A 16,826-nucleotide genomic window follows, 5' to 3' on the forward strand; every position below is an offset into this window, starting at 1 on the left:
AGCTTAAAGTGTTTACTCTCTGGCCCTTTACGGAAAAAAGAAAAAGTTGACCAACCCCTGCCGTACCCACAGTTTTCCAGGTGGCCACAAAAAGTGAATAATAAAACAGTTTAAACTGTTAAAATCAGGTATATGCTATGTATGCTACAGTATTAGCATCAACTATTTGGCACAAGCAAATAATTCAATTTGTGCTTTTATAAAAATTCCATTTTCTAATACTCTAGAATGCTGTATATGTATTTGTGGAAATAGTGGTATATTTTAGACCTCAACACCCTATTAAATCCTTAATGAGGTTTTAAATAATCAATTGTTTATTGAGAATGTGTATGCATAAAATGAACATTCCATGGTTTTGTTGTATTCCAGATAGTGAGTGGATGTCAAGTGTTATTAACAAAGGAAAGGAAAACAGAAAAAGGGAAAATAACAACAGATCCTCTTTTCTTACCCTTACTATTTTATAACTAAGAGATTTAAGGCCTTCGTTCCTCCTCGTACTTAGCTTTTTAGATCCGTAGGTGTCCTTGTTAATTTGAACCATTATGTACATTTTTTAAGGATATTTGATGAGGACAGTAATATTTATAATGTTGTCAACCTCCTAAAATTTTTATATTTAAAATTTGCGACTAATAACCTGGGGAGTTTGTTTTTATGTTATCTGAAACTTACGTTTATAGTCTAGTCTTCAAAGACTAGATTATACTTGTCCAGTAGTATATGTAGTAATGCCAAGCATGCCATGATACTAGGGAAATCATAGTAATACAAGCTGAACAGCATGTATATAAGTACAAGTAAATACAACATTTATTTCATTGATTTTTAATATATGCATGTATTTGAAGGGTACTGTGTGGCATCTGTGTCTTTGAAGAACTAAATGAGTACAAAATCCTTTTTAAAAATGTATGGTAGTGACAACATTGCAAAGAAGACTAAATGCAATAATGTTGTCTTCAGCTACACTGATAACCTATATTAATCTTGCTTTGTAGATTTTCATTAATACACAAAGTGATTTTTAGTAGTATAACAGTTGAAACTAATTGCCTGAAATTATTTTGTGTAACTTCATTGCATAATATTTTAAAACAATATTAAAGCAAATAAAAATCACTTGTATCCTCATTCTTGTGCTACTCATATGAGTACATATATTTTATAATTATAAATACAGTTGACCCTACGTATACATGGGTTTTGTATCCATGGATTTAACCAACCGTGGATCAAAAATCTTAGTGGGAATAAAAAGAAAAATATACAGTGGAAAAAATAAGGATTTTAAAAATACAGCTATCTATATTCATTTATATTAGGTGTTATAAGTAATCTAGAAATGATTTAAAGTATAAAGAATGATGTGCATAGGTTATATGCAAATACTATGCAATTTTATATCAGGGACTTGAACATTTGTGGATTTTGGTATCCATGGGGCATCCTGGAACCAATCATCCGTGAATACTGAGGTATGACTGTATATATAAATTAAATGTTGTAGTTTTATTTTTTTAAGCAGATAGCTGTTTAGCTGTCATCATGATTATTTCTAAGTTCATAATATCCATTGAAATGATCTCATATATAAACCTTTTTTCAATCATTAAATACATTGTCTGCAATTTTTTTGATATTTGTAAATGCTATAATAAACACCCAAGCTTAAAAAAAAGTTGGCCTATAGTTATCTTCGCCATCTTAAAATTCCTAATAGTAGTTTCATGTAATGATGCCTAACAAGATTAGTTCTGCTTTATAAAACTTGTTATTACATTTGCAAATTTGATACATTAGAATAACTTACCAGTTTTATATTAGGAAGTAAACTATACTGATGAAATGAAAACCTTATAATTTCCAATGCTGTTGAAGAATCTGTTGATAAAATACAATAGGGCACTTCTTAGAAAAATCTTTTTTTAGAGAGAGTTTTTAAATGACTTTTTATTTCTGCTTTTAGAAATTCATTTTTTCCTCTACGAGCCAGGCACGGTGGCTCATGCCTGTAATCCTAGCACTTTAGGAGGCCAAGGCAGGCGGATCACTTGAGGCCCGCAGTTCAACACCAGCCTGGCCAACATGGTGAAACCCCGTCTCTACTACTACTAAAAATACAGTGATTAGCTGGGTGTGGTGGCACATGCCTGTAATATCCCAGTTACTTGGGAGGCTGAGGCACAAGACTGTGCTTGAGCCCTGGAGATGGAGGTTGCATTGAGGCGAGGTCGCACCACTGCACTCCAGCCTGGGTGACAGAGCAAGACTCTGTCTCAAAAAAAAAAAAAAAAAAAAATTCATTTTTGGCTCAAAAAAGACATAAAGACATACTAATAATACAAGCTCCATGAACACAGGGAATTTTCACTGTGTTGTTTATGCTGCACCTCTAGTTTCTAAAATAGTACTTGGCACATGGTAAAGGTGTTTATAACAGTATTATATTTGATAAATTTTAAAAATTGGATATACTCAATGTTCATTAATAAAGGGTTGATTAAAAGTATAGAATAATCATACAATGGAATACTATTTTGTTGAAAAAAATAGGGTTTTTTCCATGTATACTGACATTGACACAATATTTTGTTCCATGAAAAAAAACAAGTAGAACAATAGTATATGTAATATGATACCACATTTATTTTTACTATTTTAATTTAAAAATACTCTACCCACACATAGCAGTTCTTAAACTTTTTGGTTCCCTATAATTACTGAGGACTCTATGGCTTTTGTTTGTGAGAGATATACATTTATATGTTTTTGTTTATATTAGAAAGATATATTTACTTTCTAATGGTAAATATGTATACAAATACATGTTTACATTAAAAATTAAAACTGAAAAAATTTTAATTTATGTACTAATTTAGAATAAGGAAAATGAATCTATTATATGTTAACATAATGTATTTTTATGAAAAATAACTTTTCCAGAGTGAAAACATTCAATGAGAACAGTGGCATTGTTATATATTTTATAAATCTCTTAAATGTGTAGCTTAATAAAAGGTGACTGGATTCTTATCTGCTTCTTTATTCAATCTGTCATGATGTTTTAGTTGAAGTATGTCATGAAAATCCAGCCTCACATTGATATGTAGTCAAAACATTGGAAAGTATTTTAGTTGCCTTTTCAGGTAATTGTAGATAGATACTTTTCTTTGATACCATACCAAACCTCTATAAGTAGTAGTTTCTTAAATGTTAGTTGCAATGTGGAATGTCAAACTGTGTCAGTGAACTTTTTGTACTCTTGTCTCATAAAATCCTTTTATTTTGTACTTTGAATGGATCTCTATGCGTGATTGGTTTTTATAAAAATCAGAATTTTTCAAATGCATTGGTCATTTTCAAATGCATTGGTCACATTTCATTATTCCATATCAAAAAACTGCATTTGTTAATGTCACACAAATCTCATTGGAAAGGTCTTCAAGTATTGTGAAGTTGTCCAGGTCACAAAGATGAATGCTAGTTTTTCAAAATTCTACTTTTTACTTGAATGCGCAAATCTTATAATTAGTAACCCGGTCAGTTTTTCTTTAGTTGATAGGCTTACTGCTTTTATGTGTTGAGAATAGTTGTCTGTGAAACATCCAAATCTGGAAGAGTTTGCCATTTATTTGTTCATCTATAAATAGTATTGCATTTTAAAAAGTGGTGAATTCACTCTTATGATGGCACTGATAAACTAATGATAAAAAAAGAACTGCCAAGCCAGGCGCAGTGGCTCATGCCTGTAATCCCAGCACTTTGGAAGTCCAAGGCTGGCGGATCACTTGAGGTCAGGAGTTTAAGTCCAGCCTGGCCAACATGGTGAAACCTCATCTCTCTAAAAGTACGGAAAAAAAAAAAATTAGCTGGGCCTGGTAGCTGATGCTTGTAATCCCAACTACTTGGGAGGTTGAGGCAGGAGAATCGCTTGAACCCAGGAGGCGGAGGCTGCAGTGAGCCAAAATTGTCCCACTGTACTCCAGCCTGAGTGAGAGAGACTCAGTTCCCATATATGTAAAATATAAAAAAGCAAAATATTAACACATTATATTGGAGCAGTGGGAAAATGCTAACTTTTTTTTCTTTTTTCTCATTCTTTTTAAATTTTTCTGTAATGAATATTTTGTTATGTAGTTAAAATAAAAATGTTATATACAGTGTGTTATAAAGGATACCTTACAGAGAGTCAAATGAATGTAGATTAAGAATAGTTATTTTTCTCTATTTTTCTTGTTAGGATTTAGGTCCTGAATATGAAGGTATATTTAACACTTCATTGCAGTGGATCTTAGAAAATGGAAAAGATGTTGGAATAAGGTAAAGGATCTGATTTCCACTTTGACCATTTTGTACTGGGAGAAGTGATCTTGACTTTAAATTCTACCTTACTTATTTTTAAATAGGTGTGTTGGTTTTGGCCCTGAGGAAGAATTGACAAATATAACTGATGTGCAGTTTTTACAGTCCACAAGACCACTGATGTCTTTTTGGTGTCGTTTTCGACGTGCTTTTGTTACTGTAACTCACAGATTATTGTTGTTATGCCTAGGTAAGTTGTAAAGATAAGAAAGGAGATAAATTGCAGTCTGAATTTTTGTGTGTATTTCACTAAATGCCAGAGTTGAGAATTCATTTTTGTGATGGTTGCCACATAAGTCACAGCTAGATGTCTTCACTAAATATAATAAAAAATAATGTCAGGATCATTCTAAAGGCTTAGAAAACAGTAATATAAGGAGAGGTAGGAATAAAACTTTGTTATAAGACTGTCACAGAAAAACAAGTGTGGTCAGTGTATACATAGAAAGCTACTTTAGAAAGTAGAATTGAAAAATATAAAAATTGAGCTCATTTTAAATAAAGTTCATATGGAACCAAAAAAGAGCCCGCATCGCCAAGTCAATCCTAAGCCAAAAGAACAAAGCTGGAGGCATCACGCCACCTGACTTTAAACTATACTACAAGGCTACAGTAACCAAAACAGCATGGTACTGGTACCACAACAGAGACATAGATCAATGGAACAGAACAGAGCCCTCAGAAATGATGCCGCATAGCTACAACTATCTGATCTTTGACAAACCTGACAAAAACAAGAAATGGGGAAAGGATTCCCTATTTAATAAATGGTGCTGGGAAAACTGGCTAGCCATATGTAGAAAGCTGAAACTGGATCCCTTCCTTACACCTTATACAAAAATTAATTCAAGATGGATTAAAGACTTATATGTTAGACCTAAAACCATTAAAATCCTACAAGAAAACCTAGGCAATACCATTCAGGACATAGGCGTGGGCAAGGACTTCATGTCTAAAACACCAAAAGCAATGGCAACAAAAGCCAAAATCGACAAATGGGATCTCATTAAACTAAAGAGCTTCTGCACAGCAAAAGAAACTATCATCAGAGTGAACAGGCAACCTACACAATGGGAGAAAATTTTTGCAACCTACTCATCTGACAAAGGGCTAATATCCAGAATCTACAATGAACTCAAACACATTTACAAGAAAAAAACAAACAACCCCATCAAAAAGTGGGCAGAGGACATGAACAGACACTTCTCAAAAGAAGACATTTATGCAGCCAAAAAACACATGAAGAAATGCTCATCATCACTGGCCATCAGAGAAATGCAAATCAAAACCACAGTGAGATACCATCTCACACCAGTTAGAATGGCCATCATTAAAAAATCAGGAAACAACAGGTGCTGGAGAGGATGTGGAGAAATAGGAACACTTTTACACTGTTGGTGGGACTGTAAACTAGTTCAACCATTGTGGAAGTCAGTGTGGCGATTCCTCAGGGATCTCGAACTAGAAATACCATTTGACCCAGCCATCCCATTACTGGGTATATACCCAAAGGACTATAAATCATGCTGCTATAAAGACACATGCACACGTATGTTTATTGCGGCACTATTCACAATAGCAAAGAGTTGGAACCAACCCAAATGTCCAACAACGATAGACTGGATTAAGAAAATGTGGCACATATACACCATGGAATACTATGCAGCCATAAAAAATGATGAGTTCGTGTCCTTTGTAGGGACATGGATGAAACTGGAAAACATCATTCTCAGTAAACTATCGCAAGGACAAAAAACCAAACACCGCATGTTCTCACTCATAGGTGGGAATTGAACAATGAGAACTCATGGACACAGGAAGGGGAACATCACGCTCCGGGGACTGTTGTGGGGTGGGGGGAGGGGGGAGGGACAGCATTAGGAGATACACCTAATGCTAAATGACGAGTTATTGGGTGCAGGAAATCAACATGGCACATGGATACATATGTAACAAACCTGCACATTGTGCACACGTACCCTAAAACCCTAAAGTATAATAAAAAAAAAAAAAATTAAAAAAAAAAAAAAAAAAAAAAAAAAAAAGAAAGTAGAATTGAAAGATATAAAAATTGAGCTTATTTTAAATAATAGTGTTATAAAGTTTATTAAAATTTAGTTTTTAAAATGTAATTTACCTAAATTAAAATGTTTATCATTTTTTAATTGATAATAGGGATTTAGGTGAAAGTTGTTTTTTTATTCTTTCTTTCTTCTTTAAAAATAATTCATTTTGGCCAGCTTTAGTGGCTCACACCTGTAATCCCAGCACTTTGGGAGGCAGGAGGATTGCTTGCACTCAGGAGTTTAAGACCAGCCTGGGTAGCATAGACCCTACTTCTACAAAAAAATTTTAAAAATTAGACAGACATAGTGGCACGTGCCTGTAGTCCCAGCTACTTGGGAAGCTGCGGTAGGAGGATTTCTTGAGCCCAGGAGTTGGAGGCTGCAGTTAGCCATGAATGCACCACTGCCCTCCAGCCTGGATGACAGAGTAAGACCCTATCTCAAAAACAACAACAACAAAAGAAAAATTCATTTTACTTAAAGTAAGATTTAGTACGTTTAGTCTCATGAGATTCACTTTTCTAGTCGTTTTATGCTTCAAAGGAAAAAAGTTTGTGAAATATAGTTATATATATATTTTTTAAATAGTAGTTAGAATTTAAATGTTCACTTGTCAGTGTAATGAAAGAAATGCTTTTTTCTAGAAAGAAGTGAAACTTTGGAAAATGTTCCGTATTAAATTTTTTAATGTAGTTTTAATTATATAGCTAATTCAGCCATCTGTCTTGAAGGTTCATTCCATTGTGGCAGTTAAAATAATCACTGAAATATTATTGAATGATATCGACCACAATTTTTAAAACACAAAGTATATTAATATTACAGGTGTAGTGATGGTTTGTGTCGTTCTGCGTTACATGAAATATCGATGGACAAAAGAAGAGGAGGAAACAAGGCAGATGTATGATATGGTGGTAAAGATTATAGGTATGGTATTTGTAAGAATCTCAACTATTTCTAGAAGAGTCATTGTGTGATTAAACTACAACATTATGTCAAGTGATTGATTCATTTGTAAATTTTATTTATTTTTAGATGTTTTACGAAGTCATAATGAAGCCTGCCAGGAAAACAAAGATTTACAACCTTACATGCCTATTCCACATGTACGCGATTCCTTAATACAGCCTCATGACAGGTGTGTTCAAAGCATTATGAGTTCAAGTAAATCAGAAAACATAAGTGCTTTCTGCAGTATTGAAAATTATATTGAGAGCTGTGACCCTTCTCAACTAGACTTGCTTACTGCACAGGTTTTTTCTGGTTTTGTTTTGTGTTATGCTCTCTTTCTAAATTCTCTTCTATTCTCTTGATTTTGAGTGACACCTGGATTTCTAAGTCATTCTCATTCCTAGGCATTCTTGATTCTTTGTTGTTAGTCTCCATCTTATTTCCTTTAATTTCATCTTGATAAAGAAATAGATGATAGCCAGTGGCTGGTGTTTTACTAATGTTTTTTAAGTACTAACTTTATTATTAATGAAGCTTTTAAAGTAAAAACTAAAATGCAACTTTTTGAAAATAAAAGATAATTCCATATCCTGAAGCAGCATCTTGACCCTAGCAACACATAATCACCAGTGGAGCTTTTGGGGGAAAAAAATACAGATGTTTGTGCTCTAGCTGTGGAAATTGAAACTCAGAAAATCTGAGATGAGATATAGGCATCTAAATCTTCTTTGAACAAACTCCATGAGTAGTGGTAAGAACAGCTAGAGTTAACTATTACCTCAGATACTAATATTTCAAAAAGATGACAAGCCAAGATGATAGTAAATTTGCCATTTTGTTCACATGATAGGAAAAAAATGAAGAAAGTCTGGGATAGAGCTGTTGACTTCCTTGCTGCTAATGAGTCTAGAGTTCGCACAGAAACACGACGAATAGGTGGTGCAGATTTTCTGGTTTGGCGGTGGATCCAGCCTTCTGCATCCTGTGACAAAATATTAGTTATACCTTCTAAAGTATGGCAAGGTCAAGGTATGTATTTTTAAACATCAAAAAAGTAATTTTCTTCTTATTTTTCAAAATGACAAAAATGTGTTAAGTGAAACAGTACAATTCAAAGATGTATGAAGGCAAAACTCTCTTTCTCGTTCCATTTCATAGAAGGAATCAGTGTTAGCTTCTTATGTATCCTTCCACGCTTTTATCCTTGCTAATGCAAACATAAATGGTTTATCTTTAATAAAGATGAATATCCTTAAATCTTGCCTTTTTCACTTAACAAAGCAACTTAGTATTATATATATTAACTGCATTCTTTTCATCTAATTTCTTTATGTAAATGACATAATTTGTTATATATAGAATATAATATATATAACATATATGTATATACGTGAAGTCATGACTTTTTAACTGCTCTTTTTTTTTCCAATTTTTGCCTGCCTCCTCTTACTAAGACCTTTCTATTTATATATTCCTCCTGCCAAGTAACTTTTGTGGGTATCTTTCCATATTTTTCTTAATGCCTACCTAGTTTCAAAAACATGTATAAATAAGAAAGGGGTAAGTTTATAGGGGGTTTTGAAGATTGGCTGTCATATGTACCCAAACCTTTACTACACAGAAAAGCAGAAAACAATGCATCAGAAAATTATGACTTTTTCCCTATAAAAGTATGTCAGTATTTGCTGAACATAGTATTTGTGGAAAAGGTAAGTTGTTTTGGACATGCAATACAAAGTCCAGTCACTCCTTTTTTATTCTCCAATTAATTTTCACTTTGAAAAAGCTTGAATAAGAGGCTTCTTTAAACATAGCATAAAAGTGATGCTCTGTCAGGGTAAACAGCTAAAGCATGCAGGGCTTAATACCTGGGTGATGGGTTTGAGTTGATAGGTGCAGCAAACCACTATGACACACGTTTACCTATGTAACAAATCTGCATGTCCTGTGTATGTATCCCAGAACTTAAATTAAAAAATGATGCTTTCATGTTGCCAACGATTATACTATTTCCTCTAAATGATGCATGCATTTCAGTTTCCCTATAAACTGAAAATAGAGAATTCCTTATTTTACTTGACCTCTTAACAGTGTTTGACAGTTCAGCCCTCCTTGAAACTTTCTTCATTGGGATTTGGGGATGCCACCTTCTTCTGTTTTTTTTCTCCTACCTCAGACTTTTTCTTCAGTCCTTTTCTAGATTATCCTCTTTTTCTTCAGTCCTTTTCTAGATTATCCTCTTTTTCTTCACCTCTAGGTGTTAGAGTTTCTCAAGGCCATCTTTTTTTTTCCCACTCTGCCATCTCTCCCTAGATAATCATCTTGCTGTGACTTAATTTACCATATTGGGATAACTCCCAAATTTTTTTTTTTTTGAATGAAGTCTGGTTTTCAGATTTTTGTACCCAACTATATATTTCTCTACTAGGAAGTGGGCACCACAGATTGTACATGTACACTAGCCTGATCTCTTCAGTGTTCCTAGTCTAGTTAATGATACCTTTCCTAAGGTGATTCTGCCATAAACTTAGGGGTAATTCTTTTTTTTTTTTTTTTTTTTTTTTTTGAGACGGAGTCTCACTCTGTCGCCCAGGCTGGAGTGCAGTGGCGCAATCTCGGCTCACTGCAAGCTCTGCCTCCCGGGTTCAAGCCATTCTCCTGCCTCAGCCTCCCAAGTAGCTGGGACTATAGGTGCCCACCACCATGCCCGGCTAATTTTTTGTATTTTTAGTAGAGACGGGGTTTCACTCTGTTAGCCAGGATGGTCTCGATCTCCTGACCTTGTGATCCGCCCGCCTCGGCCTCCCAAAGTGCTGGGATTACAGGTGTGAGCCACTGCGCCCAGCCAGGGGTAATTCTTAATCTCTCCTTTATCCCTCTTTGTCCAACCTTTCAACAGGTCATGTCATATCTACTCCATAATATGTCCTGATTCTATCCGCTTGTCACTTGCACTGTTGGCCTGTCTTACGCACATCATTATCCTCTCCTTCTTAGACAACTATAATATAATAATAACCTTCTAACTGGTCATCTTGCATTCACTTCTGCTTTTACCTGAGTCTCCACATAACAATGTATTTTTAAAATTTGTAGTTTTAAAAGACAGATCTCATACTATTCTACTCCTTAAAACAGTTGAGTGGCTTTCTATTACTCTTACCATAATGCGCAAATACTTTTTTGTAGCCTACATCATCTTAAATAATCTGACATCTTCTGTAGGTTTATCTTTCTATTCTTTCTACTCCGGCCACATTTGCTCCTTCTTGCCCCAGGAGCTGTGTACAAGCAATCACCTCTGCTCGAAATCTTCCTTTACACACCTCTCTTCACCCTGCTAATTTTTATTCTTCAGTTCCCACATAAATTTCACTTTTTCAGGGAAGTTTTATTTTCTCATATGAGGTTAAGTTACTTTTAAAAAGCTTTCTGTACTTTTCTTTCTTAGGACTTAATCATAGTTGTACTTCCTTACATGACACTCTTTATCATCTGTCTCTCCCATTAAACCGTAAACTCTTTGATAGCAATGATTATCTGTCTTATTCACCTTAACATCTAACCAGGGGTCTGGCTCCTAGTAAAAGCATGCAGTGAATATTTTTTGAATGAACTGAATGATTGAATACCTTTCAACAAACTAGACCAATTACAAATAGTAAAACTAACTTGTTTTTGTAGCATTTCATTTAGATAGAAGAAATTCACCACCAAATAGTTTGACACCGTGTCTAAAGATTCGGAACATGTTTGATCCCGTTATGTAAGTATTATGATCAGGGGTACATGTAACTCTTATTCTGAATATTTGGCTGGAAAATGCATGATATTCTTACAATGGTGTGTCTGTAATTGAAAATGTTTTTCTTCTGAATCTCTACTACAGAAACGTTATGTTTTTCTCTTTCATTAAATTCCAAGCAAAGATTTGGCCAAAGGACACTAATGTTATAAAGATATGTAAAACTTTTATAAATCTTTGTATTCCCTATGAATCCTCATAGCAGATAGATAAATGCTTGAGGCAAATTAATGACTCACAATGACAAAGAGTACCCTTTATTAAATGTGTAAGTCATTATACATGACTGTCAATATTTTTCCCTCAGTAGAAAATATAGATACAATCACTGCTGCTTACAAATTTCAAATCTCAGATTGTAAAAAGTTTCCTACAAAGATGTATACACCTACTTCTCTACAAAGTCCTGTCTCCACTTGTCAATATAATATTTGAGGAACTTTTCAGACTTTATAATTCCAACAACATATGCTTCCAGAGAATAGCACAGTCAAAAGTGACTGCCTTAGAATTCATAGTATTTCATATATAAGCTGTAATAATTCTTAGAATTAGCTTCCTGAGGGCACTGCTTATCTATCCAGTGATAGTACAGATCAAATTCTATTTGTTTTAAAAGTCCTGACAGTGGCAATTACAATATGTATAAAATACCCCCAAAGTGTCATCTGTTCACTCATTGATGAAATTCCAAATAAGTGACAGCAAAATTGGAAATGTGAGGAAGCAGTATGCACACGTGTTTGCAAGCAGGCACACACACACACACACACACACAGAGAGAGAGAGAGACAAACACCACCTCTATTTTGCAGAGATAGAAACAGTTAGTAGTGTGATGATACCTCTGTTGGGAATCTTACCTCATGCCTTAGGAATTGGCAAGTCCACTATTTTATTACCTAAGATGAAAATTTGTAATTTAAAGTGAAGTCACTTTGCTCTCTCTCCTACCATCTTTGTCTCACAAGCAAGACAAATGTCCCTTACTACAGCAGAAACACCTTAAAACTGTCATTATAGTAAGGTGACTGTACAAAATGTTAGTCCTGTATCAATTATTTTGGAAGAGAGAAGCTCAAACATAGTATTTACTAAGAATTTTCTTTAGGAATTTGAACATACCATTACAATTAAAGAAAATAACATTCACCGGGCACAGTGGCTCACACCTATAATCCCAGTGCTTTGGGAGGCCGAGGTGGGTGGATCACTTGAGCTCTGGAGTTCGAGACCAGCCTGGGCAACGTGGCAAAACCCCATCTCTACAAAAAATACAAAAGAAATTAGCCAGAATTGGTGGTGTGCGCCTGTAGTCCCAGCTGTTTGGGAGGCTGAGGTGGGAGAATAGTTTGAGCCTGGGAGGCAGATGTTGCAGTGAGCCGAGATCACGCCACTGCACTCCAGCCTGGGTGACAAAGCGAGACCCTGTCTCAAAATAAATAAATAAATAACATTTAACTTTTATAACTTTAATAAGTTCAGAACTCATTTAAAGTGCTTATTAACAATAGAAAGAAAACAAATTACTGTAAGTACACAGGATTTTTAAACATAGGAATGACCCAATCCATTTATTCTGCAGTGGTGGGCTACTCTTTCATTGCCTCAGCTCTCTGCACTCTTTTTTTTCTTGAGACGGAGTCTCACTCTGTTGCCCAGGCTGGAGTGCAGTGGCATGATCTCAGCTCACTGCAAGCTCTGCCTCCAAGGTTCACGCCATTCTCCTGCCTCAGCCTCCCGAGTAACTGGGACTACAGGCGCCTGCCACCACACCTAGCTAATTTTTTTTTTTTTTTTTTTTTTGTATTTTTAGTAGAGATGGGGTTTCACCGTGTTAGCCAGGATGGTCTCCATCTCCTGACCTCATGATCCGCCTGCCTTGGCCTCCCAAAGTGCTGGGATTACAGGCATGAGCCACCACGCCCGGCCAGCTCTCTGCACTCTTTTACTGGAAAGTGAGAGGAGGGCTGAGACTTCTGAATTATAATTTTTAAATCCACCTCCTGTTAGTCAACAAGCATTTCCTTAATACCAATTAAAATCGTATGTGGTTTTAAAACTATACCAATTCTAGTAGTATATATATGTTGTAAGAGACAATGAAGAATTTTTACCGAGTAGGAATATGGTTGTTGATTTTTGTTTTCATTAACTTTTAGGGAAATAGGGGATCAGTGGCATTTGGCAATTCAAGAAGCAATTTTAGAAAAATGCAGTGATAATGATGGCATTGTTCACATTGCAGTAGACAAAAATTCACGTGAGGTAAAGTAACTTTTAGTATTGAATTTCATGTTTTGGATTTGTTGCTATTAAACTAAGACTATCTTCTTTCTTTTTTAATATCACAGGGTTGTGTATATGTTAAATGTCTGTCTCCAGAATATGCTGGAAAGGCTTTTAAAGCATTGCATGGCTCTTGGTTTGATGGTAAGAAATTTGAGTACTACAAACATTTTGAAAAGATAGTTGTAGTTAATTTTAAACTATACCAGATTTCAAATAAAAGAATTTAGGTTAGCATTTTTTTAAGTAATAATTTTAGATGACTTTATTTATGTTTTGTGCTCATATGTCTTTTACCACAGTTAATTTTCTGCAAATATTAAACAGTTTTACCGATCTAAAATACTATTTTTATCTTACAACAGGGAAATTGGTTACAGTAAAATATTTACGGCTAGATAGATACCACCATCGCTTTCCCCAGGCTCTCACTTCCAACACTCCATTGAAGCCATCAAATAAACATATGAACTCTATGTCTCATCTTCGTCTTCGGACTGGCCTAACCAATTCTCAAGGAAGTTCCTGAAAAGATTTTCTTCCATTTCTAAGACTGTTATTTACAATAGGAAAATTCCTGTTCGGCTTTTTGTCTTCCTTTTTAAATGCTTTTTGTATGTAATATTTTTATTGATGAATACATCTCTGAACGTTCCAGACGTCTTAAGGTTCCAAAGGGATTTAGCAGTGAGGCAGCAATGCTGAGTAGGTAGGATAATTATTTCATTCAGTTTTTGGAGCTCAGTTAAGCCAATACATTTAAAGTTTTGCATGAAGAACATTGACTTTATTAAGCATTTTCAGATGTGGTGGTTGTATTTTTGCCCCAAGAAGTGTTTGGATAACCACACAAAAGCATGGTGAAAAGGCTTCTTGTAGTCCCATAATTTCTTGTGAACTAATGTTGTGAATTTTCGTATACGGTCACCTGCATAGTTCCTACAGGCTAATGTGGTAAAACTGTTGATTTCCCAATTTAACCTTAGGTTTCTGTTGCTTATAAGCGATTCATTTGCTACAGCTGGAATATGGGAAAATTAATTTGGGCTTAGTGGTTACAAATATGTGTAAGTGGATGTATATGTACTTAAACTGACTTTGTATATATGTATAAATGCTGGTGGTGGTGAAAGTAGTCTTGTTTTATGAGGATGTCCGCATTAAAGCAGTAAAATAAGCTTTCTATTTTATTCATAATCTAATGTGTATGTATATATGTATGTGTATATGTGTGTGTATATATAGATGTATATATATATATATACACACACACAGATATACACATATGGCTGTACTTTTGCATAGATCAAACAGCCAAACACCTGGAAGTATTAGATACAAGTTTAAAATATTCTTTTATAGGTTTTATATAAAAATGTCTGAGTATGATTTTGTGTGAAAGTTCTGATACCAGTTGTAATAGATTCAAATTTATGTGAGCAATAAAGAAGAAATTGGCAGATATTGGAAAAATATTTTGTGAAAAGCTGTATTTATTATAAACACTAGGGCTGTGACATAGTACCATTGGGATTAAGTCATTTTCCCAATCTATTTATAATTTAATGATATGTTAGTGCCTCTGTTATATGTCAAGTTTAAAGCAGGGCACATTGTTGCAGCAAAATGTGTATTTGACAAATTATACTTGCAATTTTGGGTCATGAAAGTTTGCAATATAGTAAATGCACGATTGACCGTTGCTTTGTGCCTCAGTATTTAATTTGTTTCAGCAAACTTACTTTATTACTGTTTATGATTTCAGATAAAAATAGTTGCTGAGTAAATTTTACTTGTAATCTACAATTGGCTTTTTAAAAATAACCTGTTGATATATAATTGTCAGTCCAAATGAATATGTGAAACAGCTGGAATTGTACCAATTTTGGTTTTATTTAAAGCTCAGTTTCCTTTTCGTTTTATTGTATGCGTTGGGTTTGCAGCATGAACTTGCACAGATAATGCACGTTTTCTGGTTAAGTAAACATGATGCACACTATTCTGTAACAGAAAGCCCTATTGTGCCTTACCTATGTGCTTTTGTGGGCACCTTGTTTATGAAGAATAAAAAATGATTTGTTATCTGAAGAGAATAAATTTTAAATTCTCAGTTTATGTCTCAGATGCTAACGTGTGAAAATATAAATATATATAATATATAAAGTAACCAATCTTCCTGTATTTTATGTGCATCATAGTGATTTATCTGAGCTTAGTGACCCCCATCTTGTAACCTGTTGCAAGAGTGAATGTAAAAAATAGTTGTGGCATTTTAAAAGGTCGCCTTTGATGCAGATGCATCTTTTTCTTGCTTCTGAAACATATTTCATGTAAACATTGTACATTTATTATTGTAATATATACTATTATGCAGCTTATTTTACCTGAAACTGTTAAGCCGACCAAGATCCCTCCCTGCAAGACAGATGGGAATGTGTATAATAACTAGGTATTTGAGAAGTTCTGAAGTTTGATGTAATCTGTTACTTGTCCTGTTAAAAAAAGGAAAAAATTCTAATTAAAAATTTATTAGTTTTTTTATGTGTCTTGGCTTTTTAAAAACTTTTTAAGTGCCCTGTGTCTGTATTGATTTTTTACCAGTGAAAATAGGTGTCTTTAGTTTAAATCTGTTTGACAGTCTGAATATTTGTGCTTATAAAGATGAGTGAAGATCATAAAGTTAATTTTAACTATCCTTCCCCTCAGCATTTTATTTTTCCTTATGAAAATGTCTTCATCCAACTTTCAAGTATTTGAACCAAAATGGGGCAAGAATGTCAATCAGCTGCATCACAAAGCATTAGTTCTGCTAGATACTTTTTCACAGCAAGACTTTCTTAAAAAGGAAGCATTTCTTTTTCTTTTAACATTCTGGCTTGAATTCTATTGCATTATAAACTATTAACAAACAGTTCCTAGGCTAGTTACTTTAAATAGCATTGGTTTAGACTTTCTGATAATCAAATAAGAAGACTAGTCAGTCATGTGGTATACTTATTGATTACTAACAAATGCCAAGTATTGTTATGTGTTAGGGATACAAAGATGAAAAACGCATGACCCAATCCTCAAGATGGTCACAGTCTAGAGGAAGAACACAGAGCAGATAAAAGATAATGTGGAAAATACAGTGAGAGCAAAACAGGCAGAGGAATTCTGGGAGTAAAGAAAGGCACCTTACGCATCTTAATATAGAGGGAAGACCTCAGGGCAGGTGAGGCAACAGCTGAGCCCTATTTTAATTCAGTTGAACACTTACTGAGTACCTCTTAATTAGTATAGATACAATGATAAAATTTCCCTTTCCCTTGAGCTCTCAGGAGAGCTTATATTACTGTGATGAGCTC

At 34.4% G+C, this 16,826-nt stretch overlaps 1 protein-coding gene across 2 annotated transcripts in view; it reads left to right on the plus strand.

The window, feature by feature from the left end:
* Positions 1-16,016, plus strand: part of LEMD3 (LEM domain containing 3) — an 89,704-nt gene extending 73,688 nt beyond the window's left edge. For both annotated transcript variants that reach the window (XM_055235993.2, XM_055235994.2), the window contains exons 5-13: positions 4,247-4,326; positions 4,413-4,558; positions 7,260-7,361; positions 7,470-7,572; positions 8,236-8,414; positions 11,070-11,151; positions 13,353-13,458; positions 13,545-13,623; positions 13,845-16,016. In XM_055235993.2, the coding sequence (XP_055091968.1) occupies positions 4,247-4,326; positions 4,413-4,558; positions 7,260-7,361; positions 7,470-7,572; positions 8,236-8,414; positions 11,070-11,151; positions 13,353-13,458; positions 13,545-13,623; positions 13,845-14,008 (1,041 nt within the window). In that variant the 3' untranslated portion in view covers positions 14,009-16,016. The remainder of the gene's footprint in view (positions 1-4,246; positions 4,327-4,412; positions 4,559-7,259; positions 7,362-7,469; positions 7,573-8,235; positions 8,415-11,069; positions 11,152-13,352; positions 13,459-13,544; positions 13,624-13,844) is intronic.
* Positions 16,017-16,826: the final 810 nt, after the last annotated feature.

The sequence above is a fragment of the Symphalangus syndactylus genome, chromosome 13 (genome assembly GCF_028878055.3).
Source record: "Symphalangus syndactylus isolate Jambi chromosome 13, NHGRI_mSymSyn1-v2.1_pri, whole genome shotgun sequence".
NCBI lineage: Eukaryota > Metazoa > Chordata > Mammalia > Primates > Hylobatidae > Symphalangus > Symphalangus syndactylus.